The 22,712-nt window shown below is 47.8% G+C and overlaps 1 protein-coding gene across 1 annotated transcript in view; it reads left to right on the top strand.

Moving 5' to 3' along the window:
- Positions 1–22,712, top strand: part of PKD1L1 (polycystin 1 like 1, transient receptor potential channel interacting) — a 1,793,388-nt gene that overhangs the window by 672,129 nt on the left and 1,098,547 nt on the right. Inside the window, exon 19 of the mRNA XM_078688182.1 lies at positions 13,118–13,250. Coding sequence (XP_078544308.1) covers positions 13,118–13,250 — 133 coding nt within the window. The remainder of the gene's footprint in view (positions 1–13,117; positions 13,251–22,712) is intronic.

Genomic DNA, 22,712 nt, shown 5'->3' with positions numbered 1-22,712 from the left:
AAAAATCCCATTCCCCTATTCTGCAATATAGTCCATCTGATCACAAGCGGGGTGTCAAAAATAATTATAGATTTGTTTTACTTTATATAAAGCACATAAAAAATGGTATAGATTTTTTTTAATAACAACCCAATTTTACATTAATATCGTTTTAAGACTAGTATTCAGTGATACAGCACGCGTTTTCTGCATAGCAGTGTGTAATTTGGCAGCAGAAGGTTAAATGAAGTGAACGATTTCTTTTTTTCCTCAGAAAAGAGATTCGAAGATTGCCCCCTGGCGAGCCTTTCTCACAAATGAATACGCTGTTGCCAATTGGAAGGGGTTTTAATACACTGCGGCCAGGTTATACGTATACACTGTTTGCAGGTGCAAGCAGTAAGAGTGGCTGGGGCAGAAGGTGACACCTCTTAACTTCCTTATAGCTCAGACAAGGGGAATGGAGTTACCTCTCTAAAAACCATTAGGCAGGACTCCATACACCTGCGTCCACCAAATACTCAACATATGATTAAGTGCTACTACATTGTGGTGGATGTATTACTGAAAATTATGTTTTCAAGGTCCTACTGAATGGGTAAAGTTGCAGAGATCATCTGCTTAGAATTTCATAGAAAAAAGCTGTGATAGGCTGTACCCCATACTTTCAGATGTTAGTGGTATCAGTAAATTCTCGTTAACTGACAGAAGAGCAACAGTCAAAAAGAATGGCTTGTGTCGTACCATAGAGAGCTAATAAGCAATTATTAGAGTTTTAAATTGAATGCTAGCAGGTATTGAAAGCCAGTGAATCTTTCTTCCAGCGACTGAAACCTGTGATGATTTGGCAAGTTTTATCCACTCCAGCCGCTACATTTTGCAAAGTTTGCAAATACTTAATGCTGGATTTCAATGTGTTTACCAGGAGAGCATTCTGATAATTGATTTTAGAGACAATTACAGTTCTAACAATAGTAGCCCTTTCCTCTTCAAAAAAGTTGTCAAAAATTAGTAGAAGCTTACTATTCTGATTTGAGGTAGAAATCGCATTAAAATCTTTTTCTTATCTAAGCCGGAATTTGGAAATGCTCTTAGAAATGTGAACCTATCTTTTTTTTTTTTTTTTTTTTTTTTTTTTGGGGTTCAAAACTGCTTTATTGGAGAAAACAGAGTATTGTACACAGCTCGATCCGCCTACAACCCGGAGGCCAGCAGCAAAAAATCATGAACAGTACACAGCCCAGAAGCCGACATCCCGGAGGCCCGGCGGCGTATAGGAAAAACATACAAGACGCTGGTTCTGCAGCCTGAGGCGTAGGACAAGCAAGGATGAGCAGCAGTTGAACAGGGCGTTGCAGTAGAGAGATGAAATCCCTCTCCTTTTTTTTGTTTTTCATCGTCAAACAGGAACCAAAACTTCCCAACTTAGGTAACAACTATGAGGCTGTATAAGACTGTGTGAAAGGTCCAATGAAGGGTGGTGTAGCAAGGCGGGTCAGGCAGGCCGCAGCCCATGGGGGAGCTAATGTCCAGGACTGCAACCCAGTGAAACAGAGGCCTGTAAAGGTGCATCCCATAGAAGCATGAATTATAACGGGGTGTCACTCAGCAGTAGTGTGAGGCGTGCTGTGGATGTAGAAAAAAAAGGGGATATGCATGCCCAATCATGAGGGGGGTGTGGGTCAGGCCAAGAGAGAGCGGCCTAGGTCATTCAGGACGCTGCAGGGGTATGAGAGTGCATGGGGGACAAGGAAAGTCAGACGAAGCAGGAGGTATTGACAGGTTGCGTTCCAATAAGGACGTCAGTGCATTGAGGAGGGAGAGGCAGATCATCCGATCGCGCATCGTCATCCGAGCGCGTGAGCAGGTAGTGCATCAGAGGTTCCCAAATATCCCTGGGCCTACAAGAAGGGGGTATCAATTCAGCAAAAGTAGTGTGCTGGTCTTGGCAATAAGTCAAGTCTGTAAGCCAGTCCTTAAATTTGGGCGCCCTTCCTCTGCCCCAGCGACAAGCCACCCGTCTCTTGGCTAAGAGCAAGGCGGTGTCGACAAATTTCCTGCATCCTCTAGGCAAGTGCATTGTGTATCCGAGGATAGCGATCAAGGGGTCAGCGGGCATCGTCTCACCCACCATCTCCGCGATAGCCTCCACAACCAGCTGCCAGTAATGAGCAACCTGGGGACAGTCCCATGCCAGGTGTAGGAAATCAGCATGGTCGGCATGGCAGCGTTCACATCTGTCGCTGTCAGCTAGCCCAAACCTATACTTCCGAGCCGGAGTATAGTATATCCGTTGAAGGAATTTGTAGTGAATAATTTTTAATCTGCTGCTAGCGGAAACGCGAGCGGTGAGCGTGCAACAGTAGTTCCACTGCTCATCGGTGATATCGAGGGCAAGTTCAGCAGCCCATCGCAGCCGAGCATTGGAGACCGGTTCCGGAGCCGCGCTTCGGATTTGGCGGTAAAGACCAGAGACCAAGTGGGTCCCGTCTTGTGATCCCAACAGGAAATGCAGTGGGGCTAGGGTCTCAGGTTCATTGGGATAGTCAGGTAAGATGTCCCGCATCCCCGCACGCAGCCGAATATAGTAAAAGAGTTCGAGGGTGGTGTGTTCCTGTGCCTTAAAGAACAGTTCCTTAGTCTTGAAACTACTCTCATGGAACAGGTCGCCCCAGCGGGCGATGAGTAACCTATCACATAATTGACGGAAACCTCGTTCCGACAAGAGAGATAATTGCGGGTGATAAGCAAGCGGTAATTTGGGAGAGTAGGGCATCGGACACGACAGGTGTCTAGCGATGCGACGCCACGCATCTAATGTGCAGGAGACTGAGGTATGCGCAGTGGTGATGGATGACTCAGGACAGTGTAGCAGTCCGTTGAGTGGTATAGGGTGCACAATCCAGTCCTCCACCGCTATGTGTGGCATGAAAGGAGTTGGAGCCATCCAATGGTAGGCAAAGTGTGCCTGTGCACATTGGTAGTAAGTTTCAAAATTAGGGATGTCAAAACCTCCTCGATCGTAGGGAAGGGTCAGCGTCGACCAGTTTAAGCGGGGGGACTTGCCGCCCCAGAATAGTCTGCGCAGCTCCGCACGGAGCGTCCTGAAGAAAAAGGCACCAGGGTAGTAGGGGATATTGAGGAAAAGATATAGGAAGCGGGGCAATACCACCATTTTTATAAGTGAGGCTCTTCCCGCCATGGAGAGTGGTAGCGTGATCCACCTGTCCACCGAAGCCGTCAATTTGGTCACGGCCACTCCATAATTGGCACGGAGCGTCTCATCTTTATCGCGAGATATGCGAATTCCCAAATACTTAAGATCTTCACTACACCACTCCAGTGGGTAATCGAGAGGGAAGGCATGTACCGCATCCGTGAGGGGGAAAAACTGCGATTTTGCCCAATTGATGTGGACACCCGACACCCCTCCGAACAATATGAATTCCCGAAGCAGGGGATTGAGATGCGTCTCGGGATGTTTAACATAGAGCGTGATATCATCAGCATAAAGTGAGACATCTATTTGCCGCTGTAGGCAGTGCACTGCCCCCGCTCGATGTAACTGCCGTATACGACAGGCGAGTGGTTCGACCGCGATGGCAAATAGCAGGGGAGAGAGCGGGCATCCCTGCCGGGTGCCTCTGGTGAGCGCAATTGGTTGTGACAGGCGGCCATTGATTAGTACCCTCGCCGTCGGGTCCGTATACAAAAGTCGAACCCAAGAGAGAAATAATTTGGGGAAACCCATGCTGGCTAAAACCGAAAACAGGTATGGCCACTCGATCGAGTCGAATGCCTTAGTGGCGTCTAGGAACACGGCAGCGATAGGGATGTCGGGGTGGACCGCGCGAAGCAAGGTAAAAAGGGTGCGAAGATTGTGGGACGTAGATCTCCCTGCCACGAAGCCAGACTGATCAGGCAGGACAATCCGGGTCATGAGCAGCGACAACCGGGTAGCTAAGACTTTGGCCAGTATCTTAACATCGCAGTTCAGAAGGGACAGTGGACGGTACGAGTCACAAGCGGCAGGGTTTTTATCCGGTTTCAGAAGGGAGGTGATCGCCACTTCACGCATAGAGCAGGGAAGTATCCCATCGGCCAAAGATTCCGTGAAGACCTCACTGAGCACCGGTGCCATTATGTCAACATAGGTTTTATAAAATTCGGCCGGTAAGCCATCGAGCCCCGGCGCCTTGCCGTTCTGAAGGGACATGATGGCCTCACGGATCTCATCCAGCTCGAAGGGAGCCGCAAGAAACTCCCTGTCCCCATCGCTGAGCCAGCACAGCGCCACATCATTAAGGTAGGTAGCATAGGAAGTGTGTACCTGTGCCGTAGAAGTATAAAGTGAAGAGTAGTGCGCTGTGAAAGTGGATAGTATCTCTGCCGGGTCCCTGACAGTCGTGCCGGTGTCATCAATAAGCTCCAGTATAGTGTTGTGCACCCGTGGTGGTCGTGTGAGTGCAGCAAGCACCCTCCCGGGCCTATCCCCCTCACAATATCTCCGGGCCACCCAGTGTTTGCCCCGGTACTTCACCTCCCTGGCCGCCTCTTCTTCAAATTTGGACAGTGTCTCTCTAAAGGTGGCGTGTAAGTGAGGGTCAGAATCTGTGATCATGCGGTGTTCCAGAGTCCGCAGTTCGCGTTCCAGTGTAGAAATGGATTGAAGGATATCACGCAGCACCCCATGACTTTTGGAGATGCAGAAGCCCCTGATGGTGACCTTAAAAGCTTCCCAGATGTGCTCAACTGACTCTACCGAACCCTTATTTCTAGGGAAGAAATCTGCTATCTCCTCCCCCAGTTCAGTGCAGAAAACATTGTCCAAGAGTATATCAGGACGCAGTCGCCACTGAGGTCGTGGATTGTCCCATCCGGGAATGTTGAATTGCATAGACACAGGACAGTGATCGGAAAAGGTTCTAGGAAGGTGCTCTACTCTCAGCAATTCTGCAGCAGCTTCTCTGTTAACTAGGAAGTAGTCAAGTCGCGCCCATGTCCCTGTGTGAGAGGTAAAGTGTGTCCCTTCCCGCCCCTGAGAATGCAGGTGTCTCCAGGCATCCAAGAGACCACCCTCTTCCATGATTCCCTCTAGCGTCTCCCTGGACCTGGGCTTGTAGGAGCTGACACCATCCGCCCTATCCACGGGGGGCACCAGTGCGAGGTTGAAATCACCACCCCATATAACATGTCTTGCCCCAACAGCAACAATCTTCCCCCACAATGTGGAAAAAAAGGCAGGAGTATCAACATTCGGTGCATACATAGATACAAATACATAGACATCGCGGCCAACCCTTCCCCATAGTAAAGCATATCGCCCCTCCCTGTCCATTGCCTCTCCAAGATGATGAAAAGGCACTCCGCGGGCAATAAGCACCGCAACCCCTCTGGCATAGGTCGAGTACGAGGAAAAAACACGGGTGCTAGCCCATTTCGTCGCAAAAGCGGCAGTGCCCTGAGCAGGCAGATGCGTCTCCTGCAACATAACAACTTGTGCATGATGTCTGTTCAGATAGGCAATGACATTTCTGCATTTTTTAGCATCGTTCAGCCCCCTGACATTCCACGATAAGCACGTCAATCTAGTATTCGCATTCGAAACCGCCATGGGTGCAGAAAGTCTATATGTGAAAGTGTCCTAGCAGGCCTAATGACAGTGCCCCGGCCGCCCCGCCCCCACCCCAAGAAACACCAGTCTAGCAGATAAAAATACAGTCCAAGCAACAGAAGCCTCGTAAAACCCAACCTCCCCCCACCCACCCCAGCATCCCAAACATGCCAGAAGCCATGGATCCCACCCTCGCAATCCCGCCCCCACCCCCCTTTCAACCGCAAAAGGAACTCCAAAAGACACAACCAAGGAATGGGCCCCCCTCCACCCTCCCCTCTCCCCCCCCCCAACCGTAGTAGCACGAACAACAAAACCCGTAACAGGACTATGGGGATCACCCAGTAGGGGTAAAACATAGAGTGCGCACAGCCACTTCTCGGTCCGTAGCTCCAGAACTGTACCGCCCTCGGTGGAGACTAGGGCCGAGAAAGTGGTCCTTGGTGTACATTACCACAGGGGTGCAGAGTCCATGTAGGTCCATCGCTCACGAATCATCCCAATGTCCGAAGTCCGAGCCGCTGGGTGAGAGCCAGCTGGCATGGAGAAGACTCCGCTCGTAGTGCACAGGGACAGTCAGTCTTCGTGTGGCGCCGGAGGCAGGTCAGCATCCTCCTGTTCAACTGCAGCAGCATTATCGTCCCTGCGTGCCCTCCGTATCGATTTTAGGAAATCTTCTGCTTTTTGCGGGTTGGTGAAAAACCGTTGCTTACCCTGATGGGTGACTCGAAGCTTCGCAGGGTACAAGAGAGCATAGTCTATCTGGGCTTCCCGCAACTTCTTCTTCACCGGCAGGAACTTGCGTCGTTCATCCTGAACCATCGGCGTGAAATCTGGGTAGACGGAGAAAGTAACCCCGTTATACTGCAGCGATCTTTGGGTCCGGGCCGCTCTGAGGGCAGCGTCGCGATCACGATAGTTCAAGAGCCGAGCAATGATGGGCCGGGGAGGAAGGCCAGGCTTCGGTACAGGCGCCAGGGAGCGGTGGGCCCTCTCCACAATAAATTGAGGCGAAAAAACCTCCTCTCCGATCGAGCCTCTGAGCATTTTTTCAACGTACAGTTCCATCCTCCCTGTATCTGTGGACTCCGGCACATTGGTGATGCGTATGTTGTTCCGGCGGCTGCGCGCTTCCAAGTCCTCATTCTTCGCCGCTATAATCCGGAGCAAATTGTCCATCCTGGCCAGTTGCGCCGTATGGGTCGTGGTGACATCAGTGTTATCGGATATTCGCTGCTCCGCGGTCGTGATGCGTTCCTCATGGCGGTCGACCTTGTGTACCAAAGCATCCAGCCGGGCTGTGACCCCGTCCACCTTCTCAACGACAGTGGCGAAGCCCTGGCGCATCTCCTGAATCAGGTTGGTATGGGCCACATCGTTAGTAGGAGGTGGGATAGGTTGCGGAGAAGACGCGCTAGGTCCCGGAGACATCTGCGTCAATTTGGCGCCCCTTTTCACGCTGTCGAAGCTCAGCTTAGGCTGGCGATTCTCAGTCCGACCCATGGCGACGTCAGGGAACGGCCTCCAGGCCAAGGAGCAAGATGGCAGGGTGGTCTGCACCTGCAAAGTAAATGAGCAAAGTCCACTCGGAGAGGGCACAGCTGGCAGCGGCGAACGCGATGCTGTCCAAGGGACCGCAAGGGGGGCGCAGTCTGTAAATAGCGCCGCACGTCCCCCAAGCGCTATGCTAAGCGTTATAGTAGACACTTTCCTCCTAATACTGGCAGAGAAGCGGCCCGGGTATCAGTGGCCGCAGCAATCAGCAGGATCCCAAGCAGTAGGGCGAGTAATGGCGGTTCCCTACGAGGTAAAGTGCTGCAGTGAATTGCGTCGCTCAGGGGAGCAGTCCAGGGCCTCTCCGCATGGCAGCCACGCACCACAACACAGGCGATAGCTTTCCCCCACTCGGGAGACAATGCAGGGGCCTCAACTCAGCGAGCGCGGCTCGTAATTGCGGCGCCAGGTACAATGAGGCCGATTTTCACCCCCGATCAGCAGGTCCGACAGTCCGCGCCGCCCAGGTCAGGAGCAGCAGTCAGGCGGAGGGCCGGCGCGACGGCTCGGGGGGGCCGCTTGGCCCTACAGTCCTTCCCGCCTTGTGGGAAGCAGATCCCTGCTCAGCGCCAGCGGCGAGAGCAAACAGCAGCAGGGGGGGGGGGGGGCTCACGGCAGAGATACCGGCAGCCGCCTACCTCCGTTGCAGTCCCCGCACAACGTCCCAACAGGATATCAGCAGCAGCGCTGTGATGCGGCCCAGAGCCTCGTGGCAGTCCCCAGGGTCGCGTGAGCAGCAGCGGCCGGCCACCCGCTCACGGCAGCTCCAGAGCAAATACCGGGCAAAGTTCAGCAGCTGGTAGCTCAGCCCTCGGTGCACGCAGAGCCCTCAGAGTTGGGTCGATCGTGGAGAGCGATGTCCTGAAGCAGGAGCCGAAATGTGGGGGCGATACAGCACCCCGTGGCGCAGGATTTATGGAGGATTATTCACCAAGGAACGGGAGCTACGCACCTAGGCAGCCATTCCGTAAGTGCGCCCTCTAGCGCCCCCCAGAAATGTGAACCTATCTTTAAATGTGAACCTATCTTTAATTAGTCTCACAGCTCCTCCAACCTGGAATAAGCAATAACTGTGGCTATGTTTTTATAGCCAATGGTAGGTGCTTGTTGTGGCTGGCTGGCTGCAGGTAATACCTGGATGAAAGAGAAGAGCGTCCTGTCCTGCTCTTGTACTGACGCAGACTGGTAAGCTGCATTTCTTACCTTAAAGGAGCGCAGCTGGGGACCGATTGTGGGCCATTGTGAAAATATTTGTTAATTGCAGCGCATGACGGTGCTGTAATTAACAAATATTTTCACAAAGGCTCACCAACAGCCTCTGGCCGCGCTTCATTAAGAAATGAATGTAGCAGGCAAGCAGCAGAAAGGAAATTAGCATTTTTCGCGCTGCTCGCATTTAAAAGCGGCGGCGTGAATGCTCTCCCGGGGTGTGCTGTGTGTGCGCGCTTCACACACAGCACTGCACGCTCGGGGGGGAAAGGAGGTGAGCGCGCGCCCAGGCGCGCACGCTCCTGGGAACAGTGGTAAGCATGCATAGATAGAACATGCAATTGAGTCTTCTGACTCCTATTCCCTGAAAGACATGCTATGCCCTTATGATTTTGGAATCTTGCTCCAATATATTTGAGATCTGACATATCCCAATATATCAGAAACCCATACCTCTGCAACAGTGCAGTGCACTCACTGTTTCTAGAGGAGCACATTCCATTCAATTGTTTAAGTATGAGTGTAGAGCAATCTATTTTTTGTGTAACAGGGCTACAAGAGGTGTCATCCTTTTTGTGAACACAGTTGAAGCAGACTTCTGACTGAAAATCATAACACGGTATTGAAAATGTTGATTGGCTACTACAAATCACTGTAATCATTTCATATAGGCACATTGAGGTAGACATCCTGCAGGTCGAGCTTCACCATAAACTCTTCCGGTTGGACTAGGGAAATAATCTGCAGACAACCCATCTTGAAATGGGTAGTCTCCACCCACTTGTTAACTCCCTTTAAGTCCAAGACTGGTCCACTAGAAAGAGAATAGAATAAGTCCTTTGCAACTTTTTTTCGGGGGGCAATGGTACTATTGTCTTTCCTCAACAGAGCGTATTCCTTACCACATAGCCAGCACTTTGTCACAGTTCTTTGGGACAATACTCCTTTAGCTCATAAAAGCAAAGATTTGATTGAACATTGATTTGTTGTTTATACTGTTTGCCCTTTGAGTTATGAGTGGTGTTCACTGACCTTTATCTACATCTCCCCCAAAATGAGCCTTGATAGCTCGACCACAGCTACCACTAAGAGTCAAGTACAGAAAGGATATTTGACCCAGTTGCTCAGGATCCATAGTTGTTCGCATTGGGACATTAGGGGTAAAAGACTTCAACCACCATGGTTGAGGCAGATAACCCCTGCATGCCCCTTGCCCCTCTGAGAGGTCTTCTGACACACACACACTTAAACAACTGAATTTCAGGGAAGGAGGAAAAGCTCTTCATACTGAGGGTGTACTGAGGTGTAGAGCTAGGGCTATTGTTGCCTTTCTCAGAAAAAGAGGCTCCTCAAAAGAAATCATTGGAAAGGTAATTCTTAATATATAATGTGAGAATTAGTGGCCTGAGACTACCCAGTTATTTTGATGTACTTACACAGATATATTGGTAATTTTTATCATGATCACAACTCTATTTCTACTGTTGTCTTTATGCCTGTCAGTAAGATTGTTGTAACCTACTTGCATCCATCTGTACACTCACAATTTAACGCATTTGTGCACACAGAAATTCATCCATCTATCCATCTATTTGCTGAAACATTCATCTATGACCTCTCTTGCACTACATTTAACCATGCCTTCACCTATTTATTCACACATCCATGCACTCTATACTTTCTAAGCCCTGTATCATCACTTACTCAACACATCTCAACACATGCACAATCTCACCTAGCAAGAACCTTTAGCTCTTTGCCACAAAATTGAGGACAGAAACTAAATATTTATGTGTATGTGTATATATATATATATATATATATATATATATATATATATATATATATATATATATATATATATATTTATATTTTTTAACTCACTTTTTTAGGTCGAGCCTGGGTAGCGCACGCGCTGCTCTGCAAGGCATGCTGTATTCAGGTAGAGACTTGAAGTTCTGCCTATATTTTTCATTGACTTGTGTCATTGTTCTCTGTAAACTGTGGCTGTTCATTGGTCAATTGGCTTAGTAGTCCCTCCTTAGTACCGCCTTGTCTTATTTTGTAACCTCCCATGACGACACCGTTACATGTGTTGTTACTCAGTAGGCTTTAATTACAGCCTCTGAGCACTATTTTCTCAAATAGGTTTGTCCTGCCTGCTGTTGCAGTTAGGACACGCTCTCTCCTAACTCTTTTAAAAAAATGTTTATAGCATGAGCGCATTTGCAATAGGTCTCGCATTTGTGAGAGTTTAAGCTATTGGCATTGTAATGACAATGCCTTTTATTATTCTGTTTTAAAAACAATCCATGAATAAAAGGCATTGTCATTTACAATGCCAATAGCTCAAACTTTCGTAAATGCAAGACCTATTTCATTGCAAATGCTTGTCGATTATTTGAAGTTTTCCATAAAAATTCAGACTTTCCATGAATGCTCCAGAAATGGTGACCAATTGTGCCTGTTCATCAGTGCCTAATAGAGAAGTAATTTATGTCTCATAAATTAAGCTTTGAGGTCAGGTTGTGATAAATTGGTCACTGGGAAGAGGTGTGGCGCCACGGCCAGGGTGACTGACGTTGGAATCTGGGGTTCACGGTTCAATCCCTGGCAGCAGCAGGTCATCCCAGCACTGTTAGACCGGTCAGCTTCCGGGTGGTCTCCCTCTATTTTTTTTTCTCTTTTTGCCTCACATTTCTTTACCACCAAATCTTCTTATGTGACCTTAGGTTTCCGAGTGCCTCACCACTGCTAATTAGTGCTGAGGCACAGGTGCGTCTTCCTAAAATGGTGGGGTGGAAGTGTTTCCTAAGAAGGACACTTGCTAGAAATTACCTCAGAGCTCTAGGCCTAGGCTATATAAGGGAGGACACTGGGCGGCCATTTTGTCATTACTGGGCTGGCTGGAGTGCAGACTACAGTGTCAGGGGGATTGTGTCTCAGGCTAATCTGACTGCTCCTAGGGGTTGCGAGTTAGTTGTGGGTGCTGCCCTCCTTCCTGTTGATCTGGCCCTGCCTTTGAGAAGATTGCAAGTACCATATCCCAGTGTGGCCACCCATCAAGAGGACTAATTTATTTCAACAGCTGGTGAGAGTGACCTTGCCCCATCCCCAGAAACCTTGGAGGGTAGTGCTGTGGGCTAATAAGGCAACGCGGAATTAGGGATTTTGACCACAACCCCTGAAGTGAATCGGGGTCTTAATCTTTGCCCTTGCTTGCTGTTTGGCCTTATTGTAGAGCTCTGAACATGCCTGCGATGTATGCTGCTAGTTCTCCCAGTGCTGCATCTGGCGGAGCCCCCCCTCTCTCTTTGCGCCCTCTCTGAGGCGCTGTGGTGCCGAGGCTGCCGGGGGACTCTGCGCCGCTGGCCTGGGTGGTGAGACAGTCCGAGCGGTTCCCACAGCAGGCATAAGGAGAAGGGGAGCGACGCCGGCTCGGAGAGAGACGCTGGGCGGGGTCGCTTAGCAACCGGACTTCCGCCTAGCGCGTTACCTTTTTCTCCATCGAGCTGGAGCTCCTCGCTGGAGCGGGAGCTGCCGCGGCCCTTTAAATGGGCCGAGTTGACCCGCAGTTGACTCCCTGGCGGGTCGGGAGAGTGTGTGCAAGGAGGCCCATATGCTGCAAGGCCTCTGGGGAGTTCACATCGCGGCTCGGCTGAGGCCCCTGCCCCGCCTTAGGCAAAGTGCCAAGTCCTGAGCGGGAGGAAGGGGAAGATCGGGCCACAGACTTGCTCCCAGGACTGTGTAACAAAGGCGTCGGATGGGCGCAGAGGTATCTGGGGACCACGCAGCGGAGGGTGGGGCGGAAGGAGTGAAGCTGTGCAGGGAGAGGAACTATAAGGGCACGGGGTAGTGTCAAGAACTAAGCCCCCAAGATCATTCACTCTCTGATAACAACGTGACTAAGCTGAATTAAAAGAGTGGGTTTCAGACTTCAATCCCCCCCTCGGAAGTAAAGCCTCCCTAAGCATTTTTCTTGCGCAGGAGTGAGAAAGAGACCGCGCACTCTGAATAAGAAACCGGTGTGACTCTAATCCAAATGTGTTTTCCAGCTTAATTCAAATTAATGCAAAAACCTGCTAAAACAGAATTTCATTTATTTACATGCTTCCTCCAAACGGTTACTCATATCTACTACAGTAATATTTAATGTTCTTACCTGACTGGGTTAGACGACAACCTGTTTCAATTGGTCTATGTGTGATATACTTACCTGCTGAATGCCTAGCTGAATGTATTTAGAAACCTGGTGCTTTGACTACTGTGAGAAAATACAATGTACTGTCTAGTTAATGCAATTAATCCCCGAAATGAAATGTCCAAAGTCCTAATTTATTAAACATTGGAACCCTCATTCCTCCTTTTACAATACAAAGAGATAAAGCCACTCTATTTTATATTTAACCAGGATGGTGTGGTGTCATTTTTGGTGGGTTTGCACTGGGGTGTTGTAGTGAGTGTTGCGCAAATACATCACACTTACCTCCTGGATTTAGTCCTCCTACTCTGCGCCATGCTACCCTAAGTGGGCTGGAAGTCCCAGTTCCAACAAGCACCATGTGACTCTGGGTAATAGCTTGCTTAATCTTCCCGACGGTCCCCAGCGCCAGGATGCCTTCGCGTAGCTGTTTGCGCTTTACAAATACTGGATTTACATTTTATTTATAGAGCAGTAAACCAATGTAAACTAAGTGCATAGAGATCTATGATTTAACCAGTGCAGCCTCATATGTTTATTTTTTTCTTGCGTACATTTAGAGAAGGCGAGTTTATGGTGAAGGTATACATCTTCAACAAGGTCAGCTCTGCACTACTGACAAAACAGATTTTTGTTGTGCGTGAACATTGCCAGCCCCCACCAGTGAAATCTATGGGACCGCCTAGACTCCAAGTAAGTAAACCCTCCTCAGACAGATTGAAGCACTTTTTGAAAATGTATGATGTGACTACGAGAGAGATAGTAGCACTGATTCTATAGAAAGTTATTAGTACTTGTTAGGGTTTTATTCTTATGTTTGAGCCAATGTTTGACTTATAAACCCCTTCGACGCTCATGACGAGCTCAGCTCGTCATGAGGTACACCTCTCGTACACTCATGACAAGCTGAGCTCGTCATGTAACGCGGATTTTTAAAAAACTCAGCGCACCACGGTAAATCCTACCGCGGCTAAGGTGTTAAGGCTTGGGCTAAACATTGGACAAATGTTTTTTGAACGTCACGGCCAGTGAAATGATTCCTCAGGGAAAGTGACATTAGGCTGCATCATATACTGGTAATGTGGCCACGTTGTCCCAGAGTTGCATCAGACTTGCAATTGGAAGCCCTGCTCCAGGTGTCTCAATTAGCAAAGTCTTGAAGTTTTGGGAAGCTGGTAATTTGCAAACATTGTACTTCGCACTCAATGCCAACTTTGCTTAGACACCAAATGTGCACACACTTCACCATCACAGGCAACTTCCATTTTGGTAATGGTTACTTACTGGTATTGTCAGCCACTATAGAAAAACATTTTTTTAGGAGGACTCTTACTCATCCAATTTGGGACAAGGGGAATTGAGATGCAATAAAAAAAGTCCCAGTTTGATACAATCATCAAATGCCTACCGCATGAATAAACAATTGTGAACATTCATACAAAAGGAAACCTCTAGAACCTAGTACCTTTCGTGCCTCAAATTTACTAAACACACCTAAAATAACAACAAATTTAATAAATTTGGCTAAAAACAAGTTTCACTTGTTTTTAGCCAAATTTATTAAATTTGTTTTTATGATACTGTTATTATTGTAATGTAATACTCCACACACACAAGCAATCCTTCTATTTAAGGAATTCATTTGTAATACAAGTGAAGCAGTTGTGCTTCCTCTTCTGTCACCCCTTGAATATTTAATGTTATAGGTTATATTTGTAAATTAATGCTTAGTATTTAGTGTGTGTGTAATACATTTTTTAAAGAAAAAGCACTGACTGCACAATCATTTATTGAGTTTTGTTGTTGCGTGTCTGCGATTGGTGATCACCAGCCCACACCACCACCCCTGAGGAGTCCGTGGAGTGCTCTGATTTGCTAGTGTGAGAGAATCAAGACCAACAGTTCGGTGTTTTGTTCCCAGTAAGGGTACATTGTGGACCTATTAGTTGCACAGGCGTCACATCCCGCACAACTAATAAACCAATTTTCTACAAATCCACTTTCAGGAAAATGCTTGAATTACTATGCATGAGGAAACTACATCTGAAAAATAGAATTTTCTAGTAAACATGAAGGAAAGTTGTACTACTAGTTCAGTTCAGTTCTTTATTTGTTTCGAAGGTTAAAAACCATCATAAAAATACATATTAATACATATCCATATAAAAACATACTGAACATAAAAAATTTTAGAAAAGGAAAAGAACGATTTAAGAAGAATTTTTATAGTTAATATGTGCAAAAAGTGAGCAGCAAATTTCTTTTCATTTCCTCCCCTTACGTCCACCATCAGCCCCTTGTCATTTCCTCCCCATTCTTCGACCATCAACCCCTTGTATTTCTTAATTTAATCACAGTTTTTAGAAAAGTCATAATAGCACACAAGGTCATCATTTCAGTTGCTCTTTGCAGAAATAATAAAGCAGATTTGGCATGGACAATTTTTGAGTCCTTTAAAATGTCCACCAGGAATCTCTGGCGCGGGATTTTAAAATAGGGACAAAGTAATACAAAATGAAGGGTGTCCTGCGGAGACCTATTGTCGCAGCCGCGGCACCCTTCTGCTCAATTGTTTGCGTAAAACCAGGCGGATCAGCTAAAAGATTGTGCAACAAATTGAGCCTAAAACGAGTCATTAAAAACCTCTCATGTTGACTATACATTAAAAAGAGATAAGGTTCCATGCCCATTTCATTACACACAAGCGAATGAGCAACTACCGAGGATTTAATAGAGTCAAGTTCCATCCTCCTACAGTCAAATTTTTCCAGTAGTTGCTTTTGTACAAAGTATCTGCAATGGCTATCCACATTTGAGGGGTCCAAGAATAACCTTTGCTGGTCAATAGTCCCTAGTGTTTCTTTAATATATTTCAACCAGGGAATTTGGAGCCCTCTATCTCTCCGTAAGCAATCCTGTATGATCTGTCTGGATAGTTCCGCATTAGGGTTTAACCAAATTTTGAGCCAGGTCAGTATTGGTCTCAATCTAATCAAGTCAGATATGTATGGGGTACCCAGCTCTTTGTGTGTTATTGCTGCTGGGATGCCCGGGGGAAGCTTTAAGAGTTTTTTAAAGAATTTGTCTTCCTCACTTTGTATCTGTTGTGCATCCCTAAAACCCCACACCTCTGCTCCATAGATAGCCTTCGAAGTACTGACCGATCTATACAATGTCATCACCTGCTCAGGGGACCAACGTCCCATTCGCCAGGCAAAGTTTAGTGTGGCCCCATTTCCTGTGACAAGTTTCCTGGACCTCTCCTCAATCAATGGGGCAAACTTAATCTTTTCATCAAATAGGAGACCCAAATACGGGAAAGTGGTCACAGTGTCCAGGACATGTTCCCCTAGTTTGAACACAAATCTCTTATTCGATTTCTTTCCTACTACCATGATGAAAGATTTTGTCAAATTGACGGAAAGGTCCAGATTCTTCATAAAATCAGCAAAACCTCTAATTAGGAGCTGGAGACTGACTGCAGTTCGCGCAAGGAGAACCGCGTCATCCGCGTACAAAAGTACCGGGATGTGTCGCGGACCTACCTTTGGGCAGTCAATCCCCAGTGCTAGTAAGGCACTCTCCAGGCCGTTTATATAGAGAGAAAATAAAAAAGGCGCCAGGATACACCCCTGCCTCACCCGCCAGAGCACGGGAAGGGATCGGTACTCACCCCCCCGCGCTATAGCGGACCTTGGCAGTGGTGTTCGAGTGCAGTTCCCTAAGAACGTTAATAAGATCTGGATCAATTCCCAAATTGTACATAAGTGACCATAGTTTGGCTCTATTAACGTTATCAAATGCCGCTGCTAAGTCCATAAATCCCATGTACATGGTCCCATCACTCGTCTTAGTATATTTAGCGGCAAGGGAGGTATAGATTGAGGCATTGGTAACTAGTTGACCTGCCTGTTCGAAACCCGTACTGGGTGTCCACCAAGATGTTATGAGTATCAGTCCACTCTATTAAGCGGTTAAGAAGTGCCCTCCCGAGTACTTTAGCAGAGACATCAATTAGAGAGATTGGTCTATAACACTGCGGGCTGTCCCTACAGCCTTTCTTATATATAGGGACAATCACTGCAGTGGACCAAGATCGCGGGAGACCCGTTTTGATTGCTGCATTAAGTACTCTCGTTACTATTGGTGCCCATAGATCAGTGTTACTTAAAAATAGGTCTGGTGGGGTGCCATCCGGGCCGGGGGCTTTATTTTGTGTCAGCCCTAAGATTGCTTTTAGAACTTCCTCCAGAGATAATTCTAGTTGTTCTGCCCTGGGCCCCTTCCAGATTCCATCTCCAATGTCTACCTCCTGCTGATTATACAAATATTTAAAATGGTTAATCCAATGTTCTGGCAATATGTTGGAGCTAATAACTGGGGAGCTTGAGTCATAAAAGCAGGGTCTGTTTATAATTCTCCAAAACTGGGCGTAATCCCTGTTTTCTCCTGCTTCCCTAAGGTCTGCCCAAACTTCTTTTTGAAGAGCACTCTTTCTTCTCTTTACCTGGATTTTATAATTCTGTCTGCATCGGGCAATTTCCATCTTGTCCCTCGGGGCCCTTTTTAAACTCTGTTTTAGTTCTCTTAATGCCCTTGAGCAATTGGTATCGAACCATCTAGGGGAAGATAATTGCTTAGCCGGCTTCTTAGTTGTCAGTAACCCTTCTATTATTTTAGTTAAAGTTTCGAATGCCACAACCACTCCTCTGCCCTCTATTGTGGGGTCTAGACAGGTCTCTATATGCTCTTTCCCATCACCCACTAGCTTAAAGTAAAAATCTTGTGGGTTGATCATTGTCCACCTTATCCGTCTCCCTTGATCTGTTGCTTGGATTTGGGTTTCAGTGACACCCCCTAAGTTTTTCCCCGGTGAGACATCATAATTAATTTCTAGGGAAAAGGGATTGTGATCACTGAAGGGACTCCACTCCGTTCTTGTTCTAATAATCTGCTCTTTAGAGCAGGCAGAAATCATTATGAAATCTATTATCGACCCACCACCTCTCCCTTTAAATGTGGGTATAGGGGTCTCCCCTGCTTCCAGTGCAACTAAATCCATAACATGGGTGAGCGCAAAATTATCTAAGAGCTTCATCAGAGCTGTGCCCTCTTTATTGTGTTCAAAATGTAGACCCTTTTCTAAAGGGCAGGAAGACCAGTCAACAGAGATAGGAACTAATTTGGGGCACAGGTGACAATTAAAATCCCCCATCAATAGAACAGTTGGTTCAGGTCCCTTCATCCTCAAATCCAGATCCTCATTTAACATACTCTCCAGCTCTAATATTATAGGGAGGTTCCCATCAACCGGCCCAGAGTTATAGAAATTTAGAAATAGTAGTCTCTGCCACTGGTACTGTAGTGAAACTGCTTGTAAAGTGTCTGACACCCAGTCTGACTGTGACCAGGTACCCTTTAGATCTAAATCTACATATATTGCTAAGCCTCCTTTTGCTCTCCCAGAATTTGTCTCTTGGGCAGGTCTGAAAAAACACTTATAGCCCTCCAATTGGCAGTGGTCAGAATTACGTGCCCATGTTTCTTGGAGAGCTATAACATGAAAGCACCTTATGAATTCTTCCCACTCCTTGTTTTTAAGTTTAGCTTCCAGGCCTGCTACATTCCAGGATAGCACAGTCAATCCAGCCCTATTCTCTTTCCCTCTAACTATGATAGATTCATTTACTCTAATCTCGCCCGCTACTGATGGATCTATGGTGTTTACACTTTTCTCCCCCTGATTCGGGAGTTCTTCTGACCTCAAGGTTTGTTCCTTCTCAGCACTCTCAGAACTACCCTCTATTCCTCGGCGTGGGCATTCACTGACAGCTGAGGATGTTACATGATTATTTTCTATCTGGGTGAGTCAATCATTATCCTCCAGTGACTGCAGAGGGGCAAATCTGTTTCTCCACTGGGAGTAGTCATGTGGGGGCAGAAACTGATCGGGGTGGCCTAGTGGTCTTGATTTTTGTATGCGTTGTGGTCTTCCGGGGTTCCACCCACCATCATCATCAATACGATTGGTGTTCCAGCTCCTTGGGTAAAAATACCCGAGTGGGAGTGCGCAAATTGTGCTGGTTTGATTCCTGTTGGGATTCTTCAAAATATAATCAACCAGTCTAGTATCTCTAAAATTTGCGACTATACAGTCCCCTCTTATATCTTTTTTCCTCCCACCCAGCCAATTCACTCGTCTTACATGCACTATCTCACCTCTGACCCCATTTTTTAAGGGTCTATCTATATTCAGCCACTTGGAGATTTTGGCATGTAATTGATGGTCTGACTCTCTCTTGGTGGGCCTAATTTCTGGCACCCCTGCAAAGACTATTATAAAAGGTGTGGCCTCTGGAGGGAGATCTATGTGTGGGGCGGGGCTATTTGTAGTGTAGAAAGGGTCAGAATCTGTGTGACATGGGTCATAATTCCTGTCTCTCTGGGGACAGTCATCCTGTCTCCATTTCATTAGTGGTTGTACAGGGGGTTTCTCCCTATTTTTGGAGTTCATGTTTTGAGTGTGTCCCCCTCTTGATTTGTCATTAGAGCCCTCTCTTTGATTTTGGGGAATTTTTGGTGCCTCGTGGATCTGGGCAATTGTGTGTTGAGTATGACTAACACAATTGTTATTTGGCAATCTGTTAATATTTGCAATGTCATTGGGAACCATCTCATTTGGTAGATTAGAGTCGATAGAGGGTCTCGTGAGTGCGTGTTCTATTGCCTTGCTTTGTTTAGACAACTCACACACAATTTTGTCCACCTTGCTTATAATAGGTTTTAACTGTGCGGTTATAAAGGATTCTAATTGTTTTTGGAGGTCTCCTAAGACTACCTCAACCCATCCTGGTGGAGTTGTTTCTGTTTGGGTATTATTTTCTACTAGTATAAACTCTTGCCTGCTCTTAGAGCGACTGCCTCTTGCAGATTCTTTCCTTTTCCTCTGTGGTCCCTTGGTCCTCCCCTGGCGCTTCATTTTTTTCTGACGGGTCCTTTCACTATGCCCGGAGATTTCTAACCCCGGGGATTGTGCACAAGGGACATCCTCAGTGTCATTGTTTGATAGGGTCACGTTTCCTATCATGTTTGGGCTATCTGCAATTAGTGAGTCTCTGGAGGGTGATGGAATAATTGCATTAAGGTTAGGTGAGGAGGATAAACTCCGTTCCATTCGTTCAATTTCCCCCGAGACCTTTTTTAACATTAAATCTATTGCAGTAGGTTTATTTCCTTTTGTTAGGGCAGACTCCTTCGTTGCCGCTCGCGTTTGCTTAGAGGTCTCTCTAGTATGTGTTTTACTCACAACGGAGCGTGTGTTGGGATGATTAGACATTTTTCCTTTTAGGGCTCCGGCTTATTCACTCTTGTGTCCGCAGAAACAAGGTTAGGTATAATGCTTTAGTTGTAAGTCCCACAAATAACAGGTGACAAAACTGGCTTAGTTCTCTAGCACCCCTATTCCTACAACCATAAAATTACTTCTACTTCTATCAAAAGGGCTTCGTCAACAGTTACTCAGTCCCGCAACTCGATGTAAAGTACCTTAGTCAGTTGTTGGAAGTCAAATGGGGCCAAGGGGGATGGCCCGTCCCGTCCCTCGTCGTCCCCGGACGGCCACAGACGGCCCGCCCTCTGCCCGGGCTCTGCCCGCGCGCGTCCCGCGACGCGGGAGGAAGGGCTCGCTGATGTACGCCTCCCGGCGGAAGCGGCAGCCCAGCTGACAGGCGGCGTCCCCGGGAAGCAGGGGACACTGGGGATTGTGGTTTCTTCTCCTGCCCTGCCCCTCTCGGCGGCCGCGAGTGGTCAGCGGCGGCGGGGGCTAGCAGGGTTGAGTGTAGGCGAGGCAATGCAGGAATGGCAAGGTGTTGGCTCCAAACGCTGGTACCGGTGGTTCCCGCTCTGCCGAAGGAAGGGCTCGCTGATGTACGCCTCCCGGCGGAAGCGGCAGCCCAGCTGACAGGCGGCGTCCCCGGGAAGCAGGGGACGCTGGGGATTGTGGTTTCTTCTCCTGCCCTGCCCCTCTCGGCGGCCGCGAGTGGTCAGCGGCGGCGGGGGCTAGCAGGGTTGAGTGTAGGCGAGGTAATGCAGGAATGGCAAGGTGTTGGCCCCAAACGCTGGTACCGGTGGTTCCCGCTCTGCCGAAGGAAGGGCTCGCTGATGTACGCCTCCCGGCGGAAGCGGCAGCCCAGCTGATAGGCGGCGTCCCCGGGAAGCAGGGGACGCTGGGGATTGTGGTTTCTTCTCCTGCCCTGCCCCTCTCGGCAGCCGCGAGTGGTCAGCGGCGGCGGGGCCTAGCAGGGTTGAGTGTAGGCGAGGCAAGGCAGGAATGGCAAGGTGTTGGCCCCAAACGCTGGTACCGGTTGTTCCCGCTCTGCCGAAGGAAGGGCTCGCTGATGTACGCCTCCCGGTGGAAGCGGCAGCCCAGCTGACAGGCGGCGTCCCCGGGAAGCAGGGGACGCTGGGGATTGTGGTTACTTCTCCTGCCCTGCCCCTCTCGGCGGCCGCGAGTGGTCAGCGGCGGCGGGGGCTAGCAGGGTTGAGTGTAGGCGAGGCAATGCAGGAATGGCAAGGTGTTGGCCCCAAACGCAGGTACCGGTGGTTCACGGAGGCGAAGATTATGCTCTATTTTCTTTGGTTGCCAATCGAGCAGTCTTCAACAATAAAACTGTAAAGAATAGCTTTCCCAAGATGAACAGGGAAAGGTCAACACAGTTCAACCAAACAACAATATATCCATAAAGCTAGGAGCACCCTGAATAGCCACCTCTTTCTTGACTGTGACAGGATCGCTCCCACATCTTTCTGTTAGTCTGTATTGGAACTATCCAAACCTGAAACAATCAAGAGACGAGAACCATGATTCGGAACTTCCTAACCTCAATCAAGGGAACTCTTACATACTAAGCAGAACCAAATTGAGAAGATAAGTTATGAACTTCTATACTGGAGACTTCATCACAGTGTAACAGATCATAAACAAACCAATAGATACTTATGCCTTACAAAAGCCAGGGAGTTGTTTCCAAGCAAGAACCAAATCCTTTACATACTTCTGGGTTGGGAGAAACAAAATGTCTCAGGAACCTTGGGTGGGAATATTCCTCCCCTCTGTGCCCTTAATAGAATTGAAACTTTCCTTCTTTTTTTCTAGGTAATTTTTCATTCTGTCAGGACGGGAGGCGAGGATTACGCTCATTCAAAGCTTGTCAACCACCAAAGACACTATATGTATGACAGGTTTAAAATAAAACTGCTTGAACATAGAGTCCTAAAACCAATCTGCTGCATTAATGTCTTCTAGATGAGCCCCTAGAGAAAAAGTTTTTGAGGCCATTGCACGTTTTACAGAATGGGCTCCGATTTGAAGACTTCAGTGTCTGCTTCTTGCATAACCCAGTGAACCCAACGCGCTATGGTGGGTGGAGTGACCACTATGAAAGGTTTTCTGAGGGATATTAACAACTGACGCTCACCAGGTAGACGGAGCTCTAATGTCATGCTTTTGTAAGCCTTGAGGCAAGGTACCACACATAACTTGGGGGCGTTGTCAAAAGCTGGGTAAGACACCATTTTGGAATTTGTCTTCATACGTCTAAACATGTGGAAGAGGACCTACTGTGGGGTGAAAGCCCTTCACTAAATGTCCGAAGGCCGGCACGACTGACACTCTTCTACATCACACTATGCATCGAAGCATGGCAGGTTTCACCGAGATTTACCTGCACGACAAATACTGGTTTGGTTGCCAAGAGAAGCAAAGGTATAAAGCCTTGTTAACATCCCATAAGGCTGAGTACCTGGGTTCCGGTGAGAGTGCCAAATGTATCCCTCACACTAATGGGTGTTCGCCCGCCGGAGATCCTTGGATGGGGATGTGGCCCGCAGAAATGGCTGACCTCTATCAATTGATTGTACAATATGAAAATCCCTGAGACACCAAGAAGTTCATGATAGAGACCACTTAGCAACCAATGGGATCTTGATTGTTTCGAAGAGACCATCCCATCTGTACCCCATGAACCTCTAATGCTTGTTTTTACTGTTTGCCCATGCTCACACCAGCATTCTTTCAGCTTCCTGTGAAAGACCAGAGAGTCTACAGCAGTGCCGGTAATCCACCAGGCCATGAGAGACGTGCATCCTTGGAGGACT

The sequence above is a fragment of the Lissotriton helveticus genome, chromosome 4_1 (assembly GCF_964261635.1).
Source record: "Lissotriton helveticus chromosome 4_1, aLisHel1.1, whole genome shotgun sequence".
NCBI classification, from domain to species: Eukaryota; Metazoa; Chordata; class Amphibia; order Caudata; family Salamandridae; genus Lissotriton; species Lissotriton helveticus.
Note: the sequence above shows the minus strand (reverse complement) of the source record. Positions and strands in the feature narration are given on the sequence as shown.